The 20692-nt window shown below is 45.8% G+C and overlaps 1 protein-coding gene across 6 annotated transcripts in view; it reads left to right on the top strand.

Moving 5' to 3' along the window:
• The first annotated feature begins 3956 nt into the window (after window positions 1-3956).
• TOM1L1 (target of myb1 like 1 membrane trafficking protein) overlaps window positions 3957-20692 on the top strand; it is a 57994-nt gene continuing 41258 nt past the window's right edge. For 5 of the 6 annotated variants that reach the window (XR_004960304.1, XR_004960303.1, XM_036268131.1 and 2 more), the window contains exons 1-6: window positions 3957-4087; window positions 6265-6349; window positions 9207-9285; window positions 17870-18019; window positions 18600-18725; window positions 20154-20258. Coding sequence is in view for 4 of the 6 variants with exons in the window: in XM_036268131.1 (XP_036124024.1) it covers window positions 4030-4087; window positions 6265-6349; window positions 9207-9285; window positions 17870-18019; window positions 18600-18725; window positions 20154-20258 (603 nt within the window). In the remaining 2 variants the exon portion in view is untranslated. The remainder of the gene's footprint in view (window positions 4088-6264; window positions 6350-9206; window positions 9286-17869; window positions 18020-18599; window positions 18726-20153; window positions 20259-20692) is intronic. The other variant, XM_036268134.1, reaches the window with a different exon arrangement.

Here is a 20692-nt window from a genome sequence, read left to right as displayed (position 1 = left end):
CTAAGCTTTGGAATGAGGCAAACAAGCCCAAAGTCATCTCCTAGTTCTGACTGCCTTTAGGCAAGTCAATTAATAAAAGGGGAAAAATGATTCTTAGTTTCTAAGAGTATACCAAAGCATTTTGTGCAGTGCCTACTGTGACTTGTCCTCTTTCATCTTGGGTCTCCTGAGGTTAGTTAGCAAAAGCCTATAGAAATGGAACAAAACAGCCTGACTGGTGTGATTCAGTGGATTGACCTTCCTCCCATGGACTGAGAGGTCCCGGTTCAATTCCCTGTCAGGGCACATGCCCAGGTTGCAGGCTCGATCCCTAGTAGGGAGTGTGCAGGAGGCATCCGATGGATGTTTCTATCTCTCTCTCCCTAAAGAAAAACATAAAAAGAAAATAAATGGAACAAAACAATTCTTGGCATGGGGTAGAGGGTAGGAAAGATAAGCATTCTCCTTTGAGGCTGGTAGAGGTGATCCCAAGAGCAGGAAGAGACAGAAGGCTGAGCTTTGAATTTCCAGGATCAGGGGTAGCCAAAATTTAATATATTTTTAAAAAATCACTGGAAATAAAGTCAACGTCTATCTTTGAACATAATGATTTTCAAAAACTAATGGGTAAAATTATTGTGCAAAAGAGGGTCGGTTTTAAAGATAATATGTCTTTAGATGTACATCTAAAGGGTCTTGGTTATGTTTGGGAAAACTCAAGCTTCAGTTCAATTTCATCCCTAAACAGTACCAAGGATTATGATATTTAAGAACTGTTGGATTGAACAGTGTTGATAGAGGGGAAAAGTCAAGGAGAAAAAAAAATACAGGGAAATCTGGAACTGACTGAAAGACTTGGAGATAACTTCGAGATGTTTTATTTGGGTAATTATGGTATCATTAGCTCCTCAGGGGACCTTTAAAAATCGTAATGCCCTTGATGCATCCCAGGCTCCTTAAATAAAAATCTTTGTGGTGGGATCCAGGCACCAGTACTCTTTGTAGCAATCCATGTGATTCCAATATATCAATAACCTTGTTTGTCAAACAAGAAAATCAGGTAGGATATTGGGATGATGCAGGAAGGGAATGAGTATAGTAATTCTAACTATATCGAGGTCAGGGTTCCAACAGGGCATCCAGGAGGGAATTAAGAACTGGATCTCAGAAAGGATAGAGCATCTCAAGATTTTGGAGAGCTATTCATGCATTCAATAAATATCCCTTAGGGCCTGTTAAGTGCCTGGATACTAAGTCCAACAAATAGGGTCCTGTTTCCCTGCAGGGCTTATGTCTAGGAAGCAGTGAACAGATTTCTAAATGTAGTGTTGTGAACTCTAAAATGGAGATCTGTATGTAGGACAAGAGAGGAGGGCTAAATTCTCTTGGGAATGGTCAGAAAAGGCTTCATAGAGAAGGGACAAGAAGAGGGCACCCTGAGGGATGCCTTAGGAACTGTGGAGCGGCTTACTTCGGTTTATTAGGCCAGGGAGGAAAAAAGAATGTAGGATTACATACCCTGAAAGGTGATGGAGGAAAGAATGGATAATGGGAGGGGCATACCTAATGGAAGAGGCATACCTGATGGGAGGGGCATACCTGATGGGAGGGGCATACCTGATGGGAGGGGCATACCTGATGGGAGGGGCATACCTAATGGGAGGGGCATACCATACTACCCAGAAGGCAAAGAGGGTGAGACTGAGAAGTGGCTGTCAGACTTGATGATCACACGGGTATGAAAATTAGTTTCCATAGTGGGACAGCTTGGGGAGAAAAAGTGGATGGTGTTTGAGACTGGAACCATTGAAAAAAGAAGGATAAAGAGAGGGCCAGAGAAAATACTATGGGGACAGTTGGAGGAGCACATTTAAATATTAAGTAGAGGGGAGGTGCCTGCAGTGGGAAAAGCTGAGGACACAGCGTTGAACTATTATGTCGCCTTCTTCTAGCCTGGAGCTGGATGGCCTTGTCACTTCCCTCCTCTGGCTGTTAATTTGTTTTCATCTATACGATGATGGGGATGGAAACTTTGATTTCTAAGGTCATGTCCAGATCTGACAATCTAAGAAATTTAGTGGTAAGAACAGAATTAAATGAGAGGATTAAAATGACTCTTAGCTGCATAAAGTGTGGTGATGGGTCAACTTTGTCTTCTAGACAAGTGTACTTGCCATGCTCAGTCACCTCATTGTCTAGGCACACGCCTTAGAACCCACTTATTTAAAAGTGAACTAGCCCTGGCCTGTTTCACTCAGCAGTCAGCCAGTAGACCGAAGGGTCAAGGGTTCGATTCCCAATCAAGGGCCAGTACCTGGATTGCAGGTTCAATCCTCAGCCCTGGTCAGGGTCATGAGGGAATCAACCAATCATGTCTCTCTCACATCAATGTTTCTCTCTCTCTCTCTCTCTCTCTCTCTCTCTCCCTCTTCCTCTCTCTCTCTCTCTCTCTCCCTCCTTCCCTTCCACTCTATCTAAAAATCAATGGAAAAATATCCTCAGGTGAGGATTACCAAAAAATAAATAAAAAATAAAATAAAAGTGTGAACTAGCCAAGAGGTGCAGAGTATAAAAGTCAAAGTCACACCTTCTGGAATCAGACAGTCCTACACTAGCAAGGTGACAGTGTAAAAAATGGTTTACTGTGGGTTTTCTAATCTGTAAAATGACACCATCTGAAACAGCTACTCACCTTGAATAAGCAGGTGGAGAGAATATTAGTTGCAGGTAGGACCAATCCTATTATGAGAAATACCATCACAACAAACATGTTTTATTCTTTATTTTAGAATACCAGGTATTAGATCACTTAGGACCAGAAAAATTAGAAATAACAGAATTAGAGAAAAGTTAGCCCCTTGGTGGGTACTGCAATCGATTTTTGAGTTCTATTTTAAAATATCTAAGACTAAGGGCATAAGTTGGACCAAGTCCACTTGGAGCTCATGTCACCACTTCCAGGGCCAAAGAAGGGCTTGCGGAACTGGGCCCAAGTTGACAACAGGAAGCAAGATCTAAAGACAGGAGGATCCTAGCCTATGGCTGATTGCCATCACCTGGAGACACCCCGCTCTCTAGCCAGCTCTGGCATGGCGGGAGATTAAAATGGGTTATCAGAAGTTAACTGAATGCACAGGAAACGGAAATAAATCCGGCTTTTGAAAGGGCAGCTGAAAAGGGACTGGACTTCAAGCTAGGATTTACATTCCAAGGCATTCCCGAGGCCACTCCTCACCAAGGAGCACAGGGGACAGCTCCCAGGAGGGAGGGTCAGGAACACAGAGCTTGCTGGGGGGCGCCCTGTGGACCCCCGGGACAAAGGACACCAGCTCCTGGAAAGCCCCTAAATTCAAGGCCAACCCACCACCTGCAGCTTGAAAGCAGCACACACCTGCCCGCCACACCTCCCCTCCCGGATCTCTGGGGCGAGGGTGGGGGTAGAAGTAAATATTTGTAGTTACTGGATTCATTCAGTAAATATGTATTTTGTGGGTGCCTGACACTGACCTCAATGGTTTCCGTCCCTACTTCTCACAATAATCCTGCGATTTGTGTTATTAACCCCCGTATTTCCTGCGCTACAAAGCGGAGCAAGAGGCACAGAGAAAAAGTAGCACTTTGCCCAGCAGGCGGCGGGATCAGAGCTGGGAGCTCAAATTCCCAGCCTTGGCTCCGGGGCCGCCCGGCTCCACCGGGGCGAGGAACCCACCTGGGTCGGGAGCGGGGCGCCGGGCATCCCTTCCGCGGGCTCCGCGCGGGGGCCACCGCCCACTGGTCCACCTGGAGCGGCAGCGCCCCCCTCCCCCGCCCGCCAGTCCCGCGAGGCGCGCGGCAGGTGCGCGGGCGCCCGGGAGCCCCGCCCTCTGGCCCCGCCCCCGCGCTCGCAGCCTGGTGTCGGGCGCCCCGCAGCGGCGGGGCAGGACGCCCAGCCTCCGCCCGGAGCCCGGGAAGCGATCAGGCGAAGAGGAGGAGCCAGGACACCGAGCGGGTGGAGTCGGGAGCCCAGAGCCGTGGAGGCGTTTTTCCTGGGCCTGGCTGTCTCGGGCTACCATGGCGTTTGGGAAGAGTCACCGGGATCCGTACGCAACCTCCGTGGGCCACCTCATAGGTAAAGCGGCGCGGGGGAGGACGCTCGGCGGGCTTTGGGGGCCCGGGGACCCTTCCCCCTGGACTCCTTTCTAGGCCTGCGGAGGACAGAGTTGGTCCAAGTTTGAGGAGATCCTTCCCCTCCGCCTGCAATTTCCCAGGGCACCCACATTCCACCCGGCCCCTTTGGGGCATTTTTCTATGGCCCACTCCTTCTAGAAACCCCTCCTTAAAAATCTGCCTCCCTGTTTATGCCTCCTGGAGAGCAGAGTGGAACAGGTGAGCCACGTGTGGGATTCAGGTGTGGAGTGTTTGGGCCTCCCCGAGAGGGCTTAACCGTCTCTGCCAGGGTTAGTAGCAGAGTGCGATCACTCGAAGGCACAGTATTACGACCGTTTTACAGAGGAAGACAAGAAGGGTCAAGGAGGTGAAGTGACTGAACCTGGCCGTGCGGCAGGTCTCAAACCAGTTCTCCAACCAGTTCTCCCTGGCGCCAAGCCCTTGCAAACCTGAGTTACTTTTCTGGGTGAACAAAGAGAAATGTTCCTACGTGGAGTGCAGGAAGTGGGGAGCAGAGGAGCCACCTGGAGTCACCAGAGGCCTCTCCAGACACCTGGGACCATGCAGATGTCTGCCTAGCTCATTTCTCCTGTGGCTGGATCTGCACGCTGTCCACAGAGGCCAGTGACTCCGTTCTCCTCCTCCCCATGCCTCCTTTGGGAACTGGGTATGATGCCAAGCAAAGCATGATATGACAGGAACTTAGTGAGGTGAGGGAGCTCGGATCTGGAGAGTTTGGGCTGCAGCTTACTTTGCTGATGTGTGACACCGAACGCACCACTTAACCTGAACTTGAGTTCCTGCCTCTATAAAATGGTGAGAGGAACTGTCATTGAGGAGGAAATGATTTCTAAACTGTTGCTGGCTCTGTCCCTGTTGGATACTAAATCAACTCTGAGCAGAAATGGATTCAGAGCAGACATGTCTTCAGATTGCATCTTCATAGGCTGATTAATTCTTTAATGAAGCAAACATTTACTGACTGTTTGAACCTGCTTGGCAAAGGTAAGATCTGGTCTCAACCCTCAGGGAACGCACAGTTTTGTAGGGAAGATGGACACAGTTTTGTAGTAACTAAAATGTGATGTCTTTACAATACAAGAAAACTGTAAAACACCCAAAACAAGAGAAGGGAGAAACAAACTCTGCCATGGCTTTTGACGGGTGAATAGGAGTTTTCTAGGAAGATGAGAGAAAGCATGGAATGAGGAGCAAGGAATCATGCAGAAGGAATAATGATCCTATGCACCTAAACAACACAAGATTGGTTCATTTGTCCACTGAATGCCAAAGTCAGAGAGTTCTTTTCTTAGATGGGAAGAGCCAGTCTAGGTTCTTTCTTTGTTATCCTTTTTAATTTTTTCTTCATTCCCCCTAGGACCTGATATTTTCATGCTAAGGGATCTTCTCCTTTCTTGTACAAAAGGTGTTCAGTTCCTTCAGGTTGAGTGTCTGTTACCCTTCCCAGACAGCATTTTGTATTATTAAGGAGGATGTCTGGAGAGAGAAAAATACCTAAATGTTTAAGTCGGCCTGGCACAGCTTTGGTGCTAGGAGTGACCTTGCTCTACAGCTAAAGGACACAGACCATTTGAGTAGTTCTGATCTCTTTTTCTTAACAATCCCTCCTCCAGGTGAATAAATGATTTTAAGTGGAATCATACAGCTTCGATCTGAACACTGGTTGTACCTCGTGCTGGCTGTGTAGCCTCGGGTATCATCCTTAACTTCTCTGAACTTCTATTTCATCATCTCTGACATTGCTTAAATGCAATTACATAAACTGAAATCCTTAGCACTGTGCACTTCACCTTGTAGGTGGCTGCTCAGTAGGTGCCTGTCCTCTGAAAAACAGGCAGGCAGATGGAGATTTAGCCATCCTGGCCTTGCAGCCCGGTGTTGTGCCTGCAGCCTCTATTAATACATCACTCATTACTGTTGCTACAACACTCTGAACTTGAGTCCTGATTGATTCCTGAATTACTGGGAATTGCTCAGGGAAAAAAAAAAATCTCTTTGCCCTTGTGATATAGACGAAATGGTACTTGCTAGCAACCCCCCAGCAGATGATTTCAGGAAGACCAGACATGTTTTATTCTGTTGCGGCTCAGAGTCAACACAACAGCTTTTTCTTTGCAGAAAAGGCTACATCTGCTGGAGTTCAGACAGAAGACTGGGGCCAGTTCATGCACATCTGTGACATCATCAACACTGCCAACGACGGGTGAGCACAGAGGGTGGTTTTTTGCTTTTGCCTCTGACAGGCAGTGTCAGACCTAGGGCTGCGCATTTTCTCTTGCAAACTTTGGTTTTCTTGTTGCGAGAGTGTTTAGTGTTTTCATCCCCCGCTGAGGTGCCCACTGCCTTTTGAAGTCAGATTGAAATATTAGGGGAGCTTGTTTCAGCATGTGCACTGTCTGAGAACCTTCATAATTCCTCTCCTCTTTGCCCTTTCCTTAATAGTTTTGAATTTTGTCTCAAAGTCCTTGTTCTTCAAGAAAAAAAATTTTTTTTGTTTGTTTTTTTTAAGAGAGATTGTTTTCTTCTTTAGGAATTCCCCCTGCTCTGATAGCCGATATTTTGTTACTGTAACTGAAAAATATTAGCAAGAAGAGTGGACTCTTGGGGTGACCTGTCTGGGCGGGCAGTTGTGATTCTTGTAACCAGGAAATAATTTAGCAATCTTTTCTTCCTCCCCCTGTTGCAAGAGTTTTTTTTTCCCTCTGAAGGTCAACTCGCCCAGGTGCATGCCGTGTTCTTAAGTGACGTGCTATCTTTTGTTGATACTTTGAAACGTTAGAGAACTGAAGTTTTTAAAAAATTGTTAAGGCCAACTATTTTGGGAATTTAGTCTGAATTGCACATTGTTATGAGGGATGCAGTTCTGTTCATTTTACTGTCTATTGACATGATAAGTGACCGTGAAAGAGATTTAGTGTAGTCTATGTTGAAGAAAACATTATACTTCATTATTGACTATATCGATGGAGAGTGTTTGTGGTTATTACTTTAAAGTGTTTATGGTGCTTTTTTTGTGATCTTGTTTACCATATTTGGCTCCCCTGGGAACCCTTTCTTCATTGATAATGTTAATTTCTTCATTGAAAATACAAAGAGGGAATCTCAAAGTAAAAATGTTTTTTCCTTTTAAAACAGTATTTTTTTTTTAATCCTCACCCGAGGAATTTTTTTTTTTTTTCATTTATCTTTAGACAGATTAGGAGGGAGGGAGAGAGGGAAAGAGAAAGACAGAGACAGAGAGAGAAACATCAATGTGAGAGGGACACATCGACTGGTTGCCTCCCACGCAACCCCGACCAGGACAGGGGACAAACCACAACCAAGGTACATGCCCTTGCCCTGGCCAGTTTGGCTCAGCGGTCCGGAGAGACCCGGGTTCGGTTCCCACTAAGGGCACGTACCTTGGTTGCAGTTTGTCCCCAGCCCTGGTTGGGTCGTGCGGGTGGCAACCACTCGATGTGTCCCTTTCACGTCGATGTTTCTCTCTCTCTCTCCCTCCCACTCTATCTGAACAAAATATGGAAAAAATGTCCTCAGGTGAGGATTAAAAAAAAAAGAAGAAAAAAAGGTACATGCCCTTGGCTGGAATCAAACATGGGTCTCATTGGTCCACCAGCCAATGCTCTAACTGCTGAGCAAAACTGGCCAGGGCTTATTCTTTCTAACTTCTTTATTCTTTTAAACTATCTTTATTCTTTTAAACTTCTCCATGACTTTAATTCTAGAGTTGATATAGGATTTTTTGTTTTTAGAAATATAGGAAAAAAATGTATATAATGATGTATTTTATAATAGTGACAATTCCATGTAAGCATATGTAATGCTATGTCATTATTACCACATAATAGAAATCTAACCATGCAGACATAACAAGATTAGAAGGAAATATGTAAAAATAATTTTGTCACCAGTTTTATTGAGATATAATTGACATAATACTGGATAAGCTTAAGGTGTACAGCATAATGACTTGACATACATATATATTGCAAAATGATTACCACAATAGGTTTAGTTGACATCCCTCACCTCACATAGTTATAAAAAAATGTCTTTCCTGGTGATGAGAACTTTTAGTCTACTCTCCGTAACTTTCAAATATGCCACACAGTACTGCTAACTGTAATTCTAGTCATCACGTTGTAGATTACATCCCCATGACTTATTTATCTTATCACTGGAAATGTGTACCTTTTGACCATCTCAAAGTAAATTTCGACTCTCTACTTAATATTACGTAGTTCTTCCTTTTGTAACAAAGTTGTAGCTTATCAGAACTGACCTAGTTAGTCGTAATGTCTCCTACATCCCTTGCCTATAGGATGCTCAGGAAGTAGTCTTAATCAGAACCGGTAACCATCGTTTTTTCGGACATTGCATTTTCTGTGTACTTATTCTGTACATTGATAGAGGGATATGGGTGTAAATACATTTCACACGTAGAGCTTTCTGAGTAAAATCTCATGTAAGGAAATGTGTGTGTGTGACTAGTTAAAATTTAACTTTAATAAACATTTTTCAAAAATACAGTTACATGAGCGATGTGTGAATCTCAGCAAGAACTATATAAAATGCAGATAAACATAAAATAAAAATCACAAATGACCACCACCCAACAAAAACTACAGTTAACATTTTGGAGCATTGAGTCATAACCCTCTTCTTTCGCTACTAACATAACAGTATGTTGAACCTTTGTTCCAGGTCTTCATTATTATTCTTTATAATAAGGCATTTTGAAAAGCCACAGAGACTTTCTCAGTAGGGATTACCACAAGTTAGCTGTTCGATTTCACATGATTGGCTATGTCAGTTTCTAGTTTTCATTGTAGACAGTGCTGTAGGATATATTGTATTTGATTCTCACAAGGGGTAGGTGGTATTGTCTGCTTGGAATGTAGGAGGAAACAGGAGTGAGAAGTGCTGCCCAGGCTCACGCAGCAGAAGGAAGGCCTCGGTCTCCTTGGCCATTTCTTCTCTCACAGTGCACATTGTTTTGCAGAAACGACTCCTTTGCAGCTGCGCCAGCACTGAGGGTCTCATTGTCTTTTCTGCCGTAGGCCAAAAGATGCAGTCAGAGCTTTGAAGAAAAGGATTTCCAAAAACTACAATCATAAAGAAATCGAACTGACCTTGTCAGTAAGTACTTTCGTGCTATAATTAAGACTCGAGGATTTCCCAGGCCACAGTCACATTTTTGATTCTGGGTAAAATATAAATATTCTGAGGTCATTAATAGGTCTAAAAAGTTATTTACAATCTGAATTAAATCTGCATGCGGAGAATTGCAGAATCAAGAGAGTTAACTGGAACAGCATTTAATTTTGTGGGGAGAGTGTTCCTGGAAAGTCAGTTTTTCTGATCAGGAGATGGGAACTGGGGGTTAAACTGAACAGGTACTGAGCTGATCCAAAAGTGTGCGTGGATGTTCCACAGGGTGGGAATCCAAGTCTGGAAAAATGCTCCCCGGTTAGCTTTGTAGGACACTTGAACACCTCCGTGGAATTGCAAGGTGCTGGCAGCTCATGAAGCTTCAGCCCAGTTCTGCTGCTTGTTAAAGTGGGGAGAAAGTTCTTGGTTGATGTAAGTATTTCTCCCATGCACCACTGTCTGCGAATTGGGTACGGACATTTACTTGGCCTGTTACCATTCCTGCCCCCATCCGTGGCCATGTGACCGCTTCAGCCACTTTGGTGAGTTGCTCATTTTACTTCGCTTTGTTTTGCAAGCGTTGCCTGCGACCCGACAGGGAGCAGTTTGGCTTTTTGAGTTCTTCTGCGTGCCTAGGGACCTCCCCCAGCCCCAGGCCACGCGTGGCTGTGGCGCTCATCAGCCAGCCTCCCACGGCTCTTGGAGGCTTTGGGCATGTGTGTCAAGAGGGTCACGGGCAGAGGTGAGCACAGCTCCCATTTCCTAGCTTCATGGGAAAGAAAACTCACATCTTGCTTGGAGATTAACTGAATGAGAAAAAGTCTTAATGATGCTTTCACTGAAGATATCCTTCTTCAGTTGAATATAGTTTTCTTTTTTTTTTTTTTTTTTTATCCTCACCCGAGGACATTTTTTTTTTTTTTGATATTTTGTTCAGATAGAGTGGGAGGGAGAGAGAGAGAGAGAGAGAGAAACATCGATGTGAAAGGGACACATCGAGTGGTCGCCACCCACACGACCCAACCAGGGCCGGGGACAAACTGCAACCGAGGCACGTGCCCTTAGCGGGAACCGAACCCGGGTCTCTCCAGACTGCAGGCCAACGCTCTAACTGCTGAGCCAAACCGGCCAGGGCAGTTTTATTTTTCTTTATCCTTCCCCTCCCCCCCCCCCTTAATTCTCACCTGAAGACATGCTGAGAGAGAGAGAGAGGGAGAAAGAGAAACATTGATGTGAGAGAGAAGCATTGATCAGTTGCACTCCGAACACTCCCCAACTGGGGATCAAACCCACAACCCAGGTGTGTGCCCTGACCAGCAACCTTCTAGTGCACGGGACAGCGTTCTACCAACTGAGCCACTTCAGCTAGGCTAGGGCTGAATATGGGTGGTTGTTTTTTTTATCCTCACCCGAGGACATTTTTACATTTACCCTCAGATAGAGCAGGAAGGAGAGAGGGGCGAAGAGAGGGAGAGAAACATCGATGAGAGAGAGACACACTGATTGGTTGCCACCCACACGACCCCAACTGGGGCCGGGGACAAACTGCAACCGAGATACGTGCCCTTAGCAGAAACCGAACCCGCGACTCTCTGGTCCACGGGCCGATGCTCTAACCACTGAACAACCAGCCAGGGCTGGTTTTAGAAGCATTTACCTCTTTCACTGTTGTTTCACTTCTTCCTTGGCTTTTACTCATAGCAGCCACCTCAGGGAGGTCACAGATGGAGGGAACTCTAGAGACGGGCAAGGCACTTTAGGAGAAGTATCTATACAATGGATCGATGACGGAAATAAGCCTTTTCCTAATACCTGATTAATGCTCTTGACAACCCTGTGAAATAGTTGTATTATTAACTCCCTTGCACAGATGAGGAAACAGAGACTAGTGAGATTAAGTGATTCTTTTTCCACCACAAATTTAAGTCAGATTTGAAATTCCACCCCCTTGCCCTGTACCATCCTGTTTCTCAGAACAAATCCCACCCCTCGAAAGAATGGGCTACTGTATGGTTATTTTTTCATTTCCTCAGGTGTTTTATTTTTTCGATATTTTGTATTGGTTTCAGGTATACAGTTTAGTAGTTAGACAATCATACACTTTACAGTGTTCTCCTCTGTATTTCCAGTACCCAGCTGGCTCCGTACATAGTTATTGCAATAGTATTGATTAGATTCCCTATGCCAGACTCTATATCCCTGTGACTTTTTTCATTCGTGTCTTCAAGTCCATCATGCACGTTGCAGGACCCATGTATCATACATCAGATGTTGACGTACTGATTTAGTGCCCCAACCCCAGTACCACCTCTCCTAGTATTCAAGGACGCTCACGGGCTCACGGAAGGTGCCGTGACGTCAGGTGGAGACGCATGTAGCTTTGGAATGGAGTGGGGCCAGGATATCTCAAGGCTGCCAAAGGTTAGGAAACTTGAGTGAGGAAGATAAGGGCAGAAGATGAATTGATTCCACTTTCTGTATTTTAGCGTGTGCTATAATTTCACCTTCTTACAGAATTTTGTTCTCTATGATGAGTTTGTCTCTTCTCTCTCATACCAGCGTACTTGACATTTCTCTGGTTGCTTCTTATCTCTATCTCTGTATCCTTCTCCATCGGAGCTCCTCCCTCCTGAGGATGAACCAGGAGCCTTCCCTGAGGAAGTGGGGCTATTCCAGGGTGCTGTTTCTTCTGACCCTCCATTTCGCCCTGGGTTCCTCCTCTTTCTCCCCTTCAGGTTGTCCGAGCTCTCAAGCCTGACTCTCAGCTGTCTGTTCCCATTACCCGTTCCACCTCAGGTACCTGTACTTCCTCCACCTCCTGGTTTCCACACCAGTACATGAGAACAAATGAGTCTAAGACCTGTACCATAATACGAGTGAGCGTCACAGGTCGGGGGCAGAATAGCCCCTCATTGTTAAGGTCAGAGTTCATTAAGTCACCTGCTTCTTGCATTTCCTTTACCTTAACCTTTGACTCTTGATAGCTTCTTGGAGATTTTCCCAAGTTGTACGTGCAGTGTCCCAATGCCCTCACTTCAGACTACTCACTGCTTTGCCGAGGGGTGTTTACGGCCTCAAAACTGACTTGAATGTTAAGCCAGACTTGACTGATGGAAATTCATTGCCGAAGGCATCATCTGATGTGTGTCAAAGGCAATGATATGTTTACCAATAAGCTCTTTAAAAGTGAATCCCTATATATGACATTTCTGTTTTATTGCCATGAAGTGATGAGAATGTGACAAAGTCACTTACAAGTGTTCCCTATATCATCTGTCATCTGGGTTCTCCATGGACGTACAGGCCTCGATCAGGTCTTCCATGGGATCTGACTAGACTGTAATTTCCTGCCGTCAGCTGGCGGAGCAGTTTTGTCAAGAAGCAGTAGTTTTGTTTTTTGGAAAGCATTGTACTGCCAGGCTTCATAACTCTTAGCCTTGCCTTTTCTTGAGTGAGTCAATAAGTCTCAGCAAGATGCTATTGTTGTCCAGCGGAAGTGGTTGGACAGGTTCCTGGGAATCAATTAATTAATAGGCCTTTGTGGAGCACCCCCTAGTTGGGGAGCCATGGGGGCTTCAGAATTAGTGTGAAATGTGTTCATTCCTCCAGGAGCTTGTTGCAGAGGGAGCTCAGCCCGTAGGGTGGCCAGACCTCTGCGTGGTCTTCAGCTCTGGATGGCCCCAGAACTGGTACTGTGCTCGGTTCAGACTCCAGGAGAACAGCTACGGAGGAGCTCCTTTTCCTCTCGCTTCTCAGAAAAGGATACTTACATCAGCTCATCAACACATTCTCTCCTGATAGAAAAGTACTCATGAAAGCATGCGGTCAGAGTTACCGTTAGACAAACACACAAAAGTAACAAAATAGAAACAGACTCAGATACAGAGAATAGACTGACAGCTGTCAGAGCTGGGGGTGGGGGCGGGGTGGGGGGCTAGGTGAAATAGGTGATGGGATTAAGCAAGAAAAAAGAGAGAGAGAGAGAGAGAGAGAGAGAACCAGCCCTGGCCGGTTTGGCTCAGCAGTTAGAGCGTTGGCCCAAAGACCCGTAGAGTCTGGGGTTTGATTCCTGGTCAGGCCCATGTACCTTGATTGCAGGTTTGATCCCCAGCCCTGGTCAGGGTTGTTTGGGAGCCAGCCAAGTGATGTCTCTCTCTCTCTCTACCCGCCCCTTCCTCTCCTTCTCCCCTTTCTATCTCCCACTTTATCTAAAAAAAATAACAGTGGAGCCCTGGCCAGTTTGGCTAAGTGGTTAGAGCACCGTGGACAGAAGAGTCACCGGTTTGATTCTGGTCAAGGGCACGTGCCTGGATTGCGGTTTGGTCCCCAGCCTCGGTTGGGGTTGTGTGGGAGGCAGCCAATCGATGTCTCTCTTCCTCTCTCCCTCCCTCCCTCTCTCTCTCTCTTTCTCTCTCCCTCCTCCCACTCTATCTGAAGAAAAATGGAAAAGTGTCCTCGGGTGAGGATGAAAAATTTTTTTTAAATCAATGGAAAACTATCCTCAGGTGGGGTGAGGATTAAAACAAACAACTCATAGACACAGACGTCAGTATGTTGAATACCAGAAGGAAAGGGGGCGGGGGCAGGCAGGAGTTTCCGTGGTGAACACACAATGCAACATACAGATGATGTGTTTACAGTTGTACACTTGAAACCTATTTAATTTTATTAACCAGTGTCACTCCAATAAATTCAATAAAAACTGTTTAAAAAAAATAGTTACCATTTATTAAGGTCCTGCTATGTGTCAGGTTCTTCATACACATTATGTTTTATTTCAGCCTTAAAGACGCCTCCAGGGGGAGGGTTAGGCTCATTCCCGCGGGTGAGGACGTTGACGCTTAGTGTGAGGATAAGTGATTCGCCCAGTCAAGTGGGAAAGCTCACACACTTTGGTCCCCTGCCGCCTAGGACTTCTGTCTCGCCTCCAATTATGGTTTCCTGGTTGTGTGATTTCCAAAGATAGGTTATTTAAGTGTAATTTTACATAATGTGTAAAAGCAACATTTAATATTCGCAATTGGCCGTATGGGTTTTATTGCTTATCTAAGTGAGCTGGGGTACCTGTGACGGAGGTTCGGGTGACATATTAGGAGGCGATGTAGAGAGAGTTAGTCCTGGAATTCTGGATTCCAGTCGGAAATCACGAAGGGCGTGGTTTGCGATCCCCAGATGCTCACAGTCCCAGTGTTGCATGGGGACCCTCTGATTGTGTACAGGTAACCTCCTGGGAATGTTGCCTGTTACAACAAAGTCTTGGTGCTCCAAAGCTAAAACTCGGTCTGCGGGCTGTTTAGCAAAACATTCGCCATTCACTTCACTCTTAGGGAAAGGGAGACGCAGGCTGTCTTGCCTCAGACGGCACGACCCGGTGGAGGAAGGAGCTCTGTAAATGCCCACTGACCTGGCCGCATGCCTCCACATTTCACCCGGGAAAGCCCCCAAGAAGGCATCAAGCGAAATGCATCAGCTTCTCAACTTACCATTCCCGGAGGAATTTGCTTTCACGTAGATTCATCTTGTGATATATGTTTTGGATTTTGTTTTTATTGTCCTCTGCCTTAAAGGTTTCCCTGTGGGTCACGTAGCCACGTGAGCTCGGCTTCGGGATTTTCTGATAGCCTCTTAGCTACGTGGTCCTGAGAACTACAGCTGTCATACCTTCTTCGTTTTGTTGTCGTTTTTATTACGGATGTCCCCCCACCTTTGCCCACCTCCACCCAACCCCCCTTCCTCTCTGGACATCACCTCACTGTTGTCTGCATCTATGGGTTATGCATGTATGTTCTTTGGCTGATCCCTTCACCTCTTTATCCAGTCCCCCCTCCCCTCCCCTCTGACAGCTGTCTCCTTCTTCATCTTGTATCACCACGAATGTGACAGCATGCAGAGCATGGTGTGAAGTCGGTTTTCAGGGCTTTTGTCCTGCAGAGATGATTATCCCTCTCCTGCTCCCATAACGGTCTCTGCGACCTCTCTACCCCAAGGGAAAGTAGTATGGAAACTAGAGATTTAATTTAGTTCTTAGATCTCTTTTAGAAATCCGCTTTCTGCATGCAGTTCTCCAATGCCAACTCATTCTTTCTTAGCCCAGCTTCTGCTCCTGTTTCTTGATTGAAAACAAATCTTTCTCTTTTTCTCAAGGCCGCTAACGATCCCACGGATCAAGCAACCTAGCTGCCTTCCTTCAGTGCAGTCTTCACTGACTCGCCCTCCCGGAGACCGCCCTCTTGTGACTTGACCCACCTTAGGTTCTCTTTGTTCTGCGATTCAGTTTCTACTGGTGTCTCTTTGGTTGCTTTACTGAGTTTTCTCCGGAGGGGGCCTTTGACAGGTAATTAGGGGCTAAGGGTGGCGCGCTCATGAATGAGACTAGTCCCCTTATGAAATGAGTCTGGCAGGTGAACCCCACTGTTGCAGCCGTTTCCCCCTCTCTGCTCAGCATAGGCAGCCTCGAGTTCTCACGTGGAGCCGAACACTCTCCTGAACTCCTTCGAAAGCCACTGTTCCTTCTGTCTTTGTCACCTCGGGCTGCTGTAACAGCCAGGTGGCTTTCACAGCACTGGAAGCTATGAAGTCCAAAGTCAAGGAGCCTCTAAGCAGTGTCGTTTGAAGGCCCACTTTTGGGCTTATTGATGGCTCTCGGCCTACCCTCCCCTGGCCAAGAGGGATCAGCTTTCAGCCCATCCTATACGGGCACTAGTCTTCATGAGAGCTCTGCCCTCATGACCTAATTAGCTATCAAAGGCCCCACCTCCACATACCATCACACTAGGGATTAGGGACTTTAACATATGAATCTGGGAAGGACACACACATTCTGTCCCTAGTACGTTTAAACTCAGACTATCTAGATTTCAACCTGTTGTTTTTCACCCGAGACCAGTCATGCCACCCCGCCCACTTGCAGGTTTCCATCATGCAGAATGACGGCAGGTAACTGAATTATCATCTCTTTTTTTTGGACAAATGGCCAGTCGTTGAAAGTTCTTCCTTTATAGTTCTCATGTCTTCTCCTTCCTCGCACCCACATCATCCTGGGTTAGGCCTTTGCCTCAGGCCGGTGCTACTGGATCCCTGCTGGATTTCTCCATCACTGCACGTTCTTTCTCCCCCCAGTTCCCTCTGTGGAGTGCTGCTTTTTAAACATATATATGTTTTCGCTCATTGAATTTATTCGGGAAGACCAGCACACTTGGCAGGGAAAAGGGGTATGTATCATCATTAATAAAGCCAGCACAACAGGGATATGCCAGGACTTCCCTGGAAATTGGGACAGATGTCACCCCGTCTATAGCCCATGTCTTTTGCTTCTACTTTCTGTTTACTGTCTTGTGTTATTGTTAATGCTCTTTTGATTGTGCCCTGACTCCTGAAGAAGTCTGTCCTCTAAGCTAGTGATTTTCAACCGGCGTGCCGCAGGAATTTTCACACATGCGATACCTGACTAGTCAGGGGCACTGACCTCTGTTCCCTCCTATTGTCAGATTAAAAATGACAACAGCCCTGGCTGGTTTGGCTCAGCTGTTGGAGCATCGGCCCATGGACCTGAGTCACAGGTTCAATTCCAGTCAAGGGCACATATCTCGGTTGCGGTTCATCCCTGGCCCTGGTCGGGGTTGTGCTGTTGGCAAACAGTTGATGTCTCTCTCACATCGATTCGATGTTTCTCTCTCTCCCTCTCTGCTCTTTCTCTCTATCCATCTCTCTTCATCCCTCCCTCCCTCCCACTCCATCTGAAGATAAATAGAAAAATACCCTCGGGTGAGGATTAAAAAAAAAGACAACAGCCAACACAACAGCCATCAGTGCAAATGTCCTGTCTTGGAGCATAAATATATAGGTTGTATAACAGAATTGCACCTTATTGGTCATGTTGCATAATAAGCTTGCATCTGATTGGTTAATTATTGGTACCAGAAATCTTTGTATACAAATATAGGCACCTGATTTTTTAAAAAGTCAGACTGGAGCCCTGGCCAGTTTGGCTCAGCGGTTAGAGCGTCGGCCTGCAGTCTGGAGAGACCCGGGTTCGGTTCCCGCTAAGGGCACGTACTTCGGTTGCAGTTTGTCCCCGGCCCTGGTTGGTCGTGCGGGTGGCAGCCACTCGATGTATCCCTTCACGTCGATGTTTCTCTCTCTCTCTCCCTTCCTCTCTCTCCCTCCCACTCTATCTGTACAAAAAATGGAAAAATATCCTCGGGTGAGGATAAAAAAAAAAGTCAGACTGGAGCAAAAAGGGTAGGTAATTATTTTTTTAATCAATCAAAATTTTACCTCTTTTTTGTCAGATCGGCAAAAATATATTTTTGGTGTGTCGTAGAGTTTTAGTAATTAGTTTATGTGTGTCATGAGATGAAAAGGGTTGAAAATCGCTTGTCTAAGCAGTTACATTATGCCTTATACTTTTTTATGTTCCCAGAATCTAACATTTTGCCATATGTTTTAGTAGACACTAAATTCTGCTTGTTAATGAGAATGCTGGTAGAAGTCGTCACTTAGCCATTTTTGCCTCATATTTAGGAAGTGGTTTTACCAAAGAAATTTACCATTTTTCCCCCCTCTAATTTAGCTCATTGACATGTGCATGCAGAACTGTGGTCCGAGTTTCCAGTCTCTGGTTGTGAAGAAGGAGTTCGTTAGAGACAGTCTGGTTAAGCTGCTGAATCCCAGATACACCTTGCCATTAAACATTCAGAACAGGATTTTGAATTTCATTAAGGTAAGTCTCTTGTATGCCATGGAAAACTTCTACGATTAGAGATTTGATTAGCACCTACCAATTGATTTAGCGATCTTTTACAAACCTCTGATTGAGCCAGAGAGCATTTTACTGTTTTGTTTTCTTTGTAATGATAATAGTTTGGCATTCTTTCCCTAAAGAATTTGTCATGTTCCTGCTTCCTCTCTGTTCCTATTTTATCCATGTCAGGTAGGAAAGAGAGGGGTGTGTACATTCGTTTTGCAGATAGGAAATCTATGTCTGGAGTAGATAATGGACTACTTTCAAAGTTATTTGGCAAAAGAGCTACTGCTGCCATTTTGGAATATGTCTATTAATTCTGGATTTAGTGCAGCACAAAACAATCCATAGTATCTATTCCACGATTTCATTAAAATGTTGAGGCACGGGAGTCTGACGACTCAGCGTATTTTATATCGTCCTTCTAGTCTGAAAATGTACGGTTTGTCCTTGGCATCGACAAGTCGCCTTCTCCTTCTGAGTAAGGGCCTTCATCGTCAAGCGCTCGTTTGCTGTCACCAGCTCAAGAACTGTGTTTTGTTTTTGCTGCTGTTTGCAGATGTGGTCGCAGGGTTTCCCCGGAGGCGTGGATGTGAGTGAGGTGAAGGAAGTGTACCTTGACCTGCTGAAGAAGGGTGTTCGCTTTCCTCCCTCAGCTGCAGAGGTCGAAACAGCAGAACCAGAGGTAGGTCTTTTTTGGACTCATGTAGAGTACGTTACTACGTGACATGGATCTTTTCTCATTGAAAGGGACAATCCTAGCCCTATTCAGCTGAAGCAAAACAGTGGATTTATTGGAAGGGTATTGCAGTGTCTCCTAGAATAACTAAGCCACAAGAAGGGTGGTGCTCGCTGGATCTTGTGAACCAAGCACTCAGATGCCTTGTCGCTTGTCTTGTGTACGAGCATCTGATCCGGGCTTCGTTCATCTCTCTCATTGCAGACCAGCTTCTGCCACATAGGATAATAGAGCTCCCAAATGTCCACACGATCGCTTAGCTTTTTCCGGTCTGAATCAAGATACCTGGGAGGAAGAGACCCCCGGGGCCAACCCGGGTCAGCTTTCCATCTGCATAAATCGACTGCAGGCTTGTAAGAACGTGATAGGCTTCTAACAGACATCATCTGGCGACAGGAGAGGAGAGAGCAGCCTTCGCAGGAGAGGACTGTGCTAGCCAAGGCTCGTACCCCAGGCCGTCTGATAATATACGTGCTGTTTATAATTGTTACTGTCTGTGAGAGCATATCTAGATATTCACATGCATTCTCAAGTTTGCAAATAATTTTCAGGGTTTCGAGCTGTAACACTTTGAGTGGCTGATTATAATCCACTTCCTGACTTTCTGTAATTTCCATGAATGCGAAAACGGGAGTTCTGTCCTTCCGGAGACTGAGTCCTGTCTTGGTAGCAGAAGCAACACCACAATCTTATCTCCCAGGAGGCTCTGTCCCGAGAGCCAGCTCTCCTCCGTGGTGGCCGTCGGCGTTCTGCCCTTTCTTTGACCTGCCCATGAACTCGCTTTCTTCCACAGCACAGTGGAGTCGAGAACCTTGCTACTTACCTGCTCAAAGTGTGAATGGGGTAAATCTTGAGTCTGTCCTGGACAAAACAGGGATCTCGTCTTTGCAAGGTTTCCGGGTGGCTTCTCTGCAGATTCGTGCCGAGAAGCGCTGGCTGTAAGCCCTGTGCGCGGGCTCCCCACCCAGCTTGGAAATGGAGCCTTGACTCGGGAGGTGTCCGCTGGCAGAAAAGATGCCTGGCCAGCAGCTGAGGCTCAGAGAGGCTTGACATGAACTGATTTATCATTTATTCTTTACCAGCCCGGAAGAGGGCAGCGGTGATCTCACGGGGCAGTTTGTCTTGTAGACCCTTGCTTAAAACAACAACAACAACAAAAACCACTGAAAGCATTTTATTAAATAACAGCTACACATCATTTGCTTTGCACTGTTCTCAAAATGCTGGGCAGGTTGGACACTTGGTGATTTACTCTGGGCTGACACCTTCTAACCTAGTCTTTGATTGCAAGAAAGTGAATGGGAACAAAATGGGCTTGGGGTGTTTATCGTAATAAGTATTAAATAATGATATTCCCGTATTTCTTCTTGATAGACTGCTCAGATCTCATCAAATCCACCAACACCTGTCCCTAGTGCACCGGCTCTTTCTTCTGTCATTGTTCCCAAGAACGCGACTATTACGTTGGTCCCAGAACAGGTAACAGTAGCAACCACTAAATTTCCTGACGACTTTTTCTAAGTTCTAAGCAGTTTGTATATAGTTTGTTTGTTCTTTTTAACAGTGTTATGAGGCAGGGTACATTATTACCCTCATTTTGCAGAGGAGGGGACCATGTGACTTAGCCATGGTTCAATTCTAAGTGGACTATGTGGATTCTGTCTGACCCCAAAGCCCGAGCTCTTAACCGTTCTACCTGGCTAGTGACTTCTGTGCCTTCCTGGAGGTTGGGCTGTGTATTGGATCTTGTGTGAGAGATGGCTGGTTTTTATTGTTTTTGGTAGGACTGTCTGACTACCACTTCTGAAATGTCAGTACATGGGAGCCTATTATGAGTATCTGTCGTGCTAAGTGAATTACTTTTACTTGTTTGTCTTCACAGTTTAGCACAGGTCCAGTGAGCAATTATTATA

The sequence above is a fragment of the Molossus molossus genome, unplaced genomic scaffold (assembly GCF_014108415.1).
Source record: "Molossus molossus isolate mMolMol1 unplaced genomic scaffold, mMolMol1.p scaffold_m16_p_19, whole genome shotgun sequence".
Classification (NCBI taxonomy): domain Eukaryota; kingdom Metazoa; phylum Chordata; class Mammalia; order Chiroptera; family Molossidae; genus Molossus; species Molossus molossus.
Note: the sequence above shows the minus strand (reverse complement) of the source record. Positions and strands in the feature narration are given on the sequence as shown.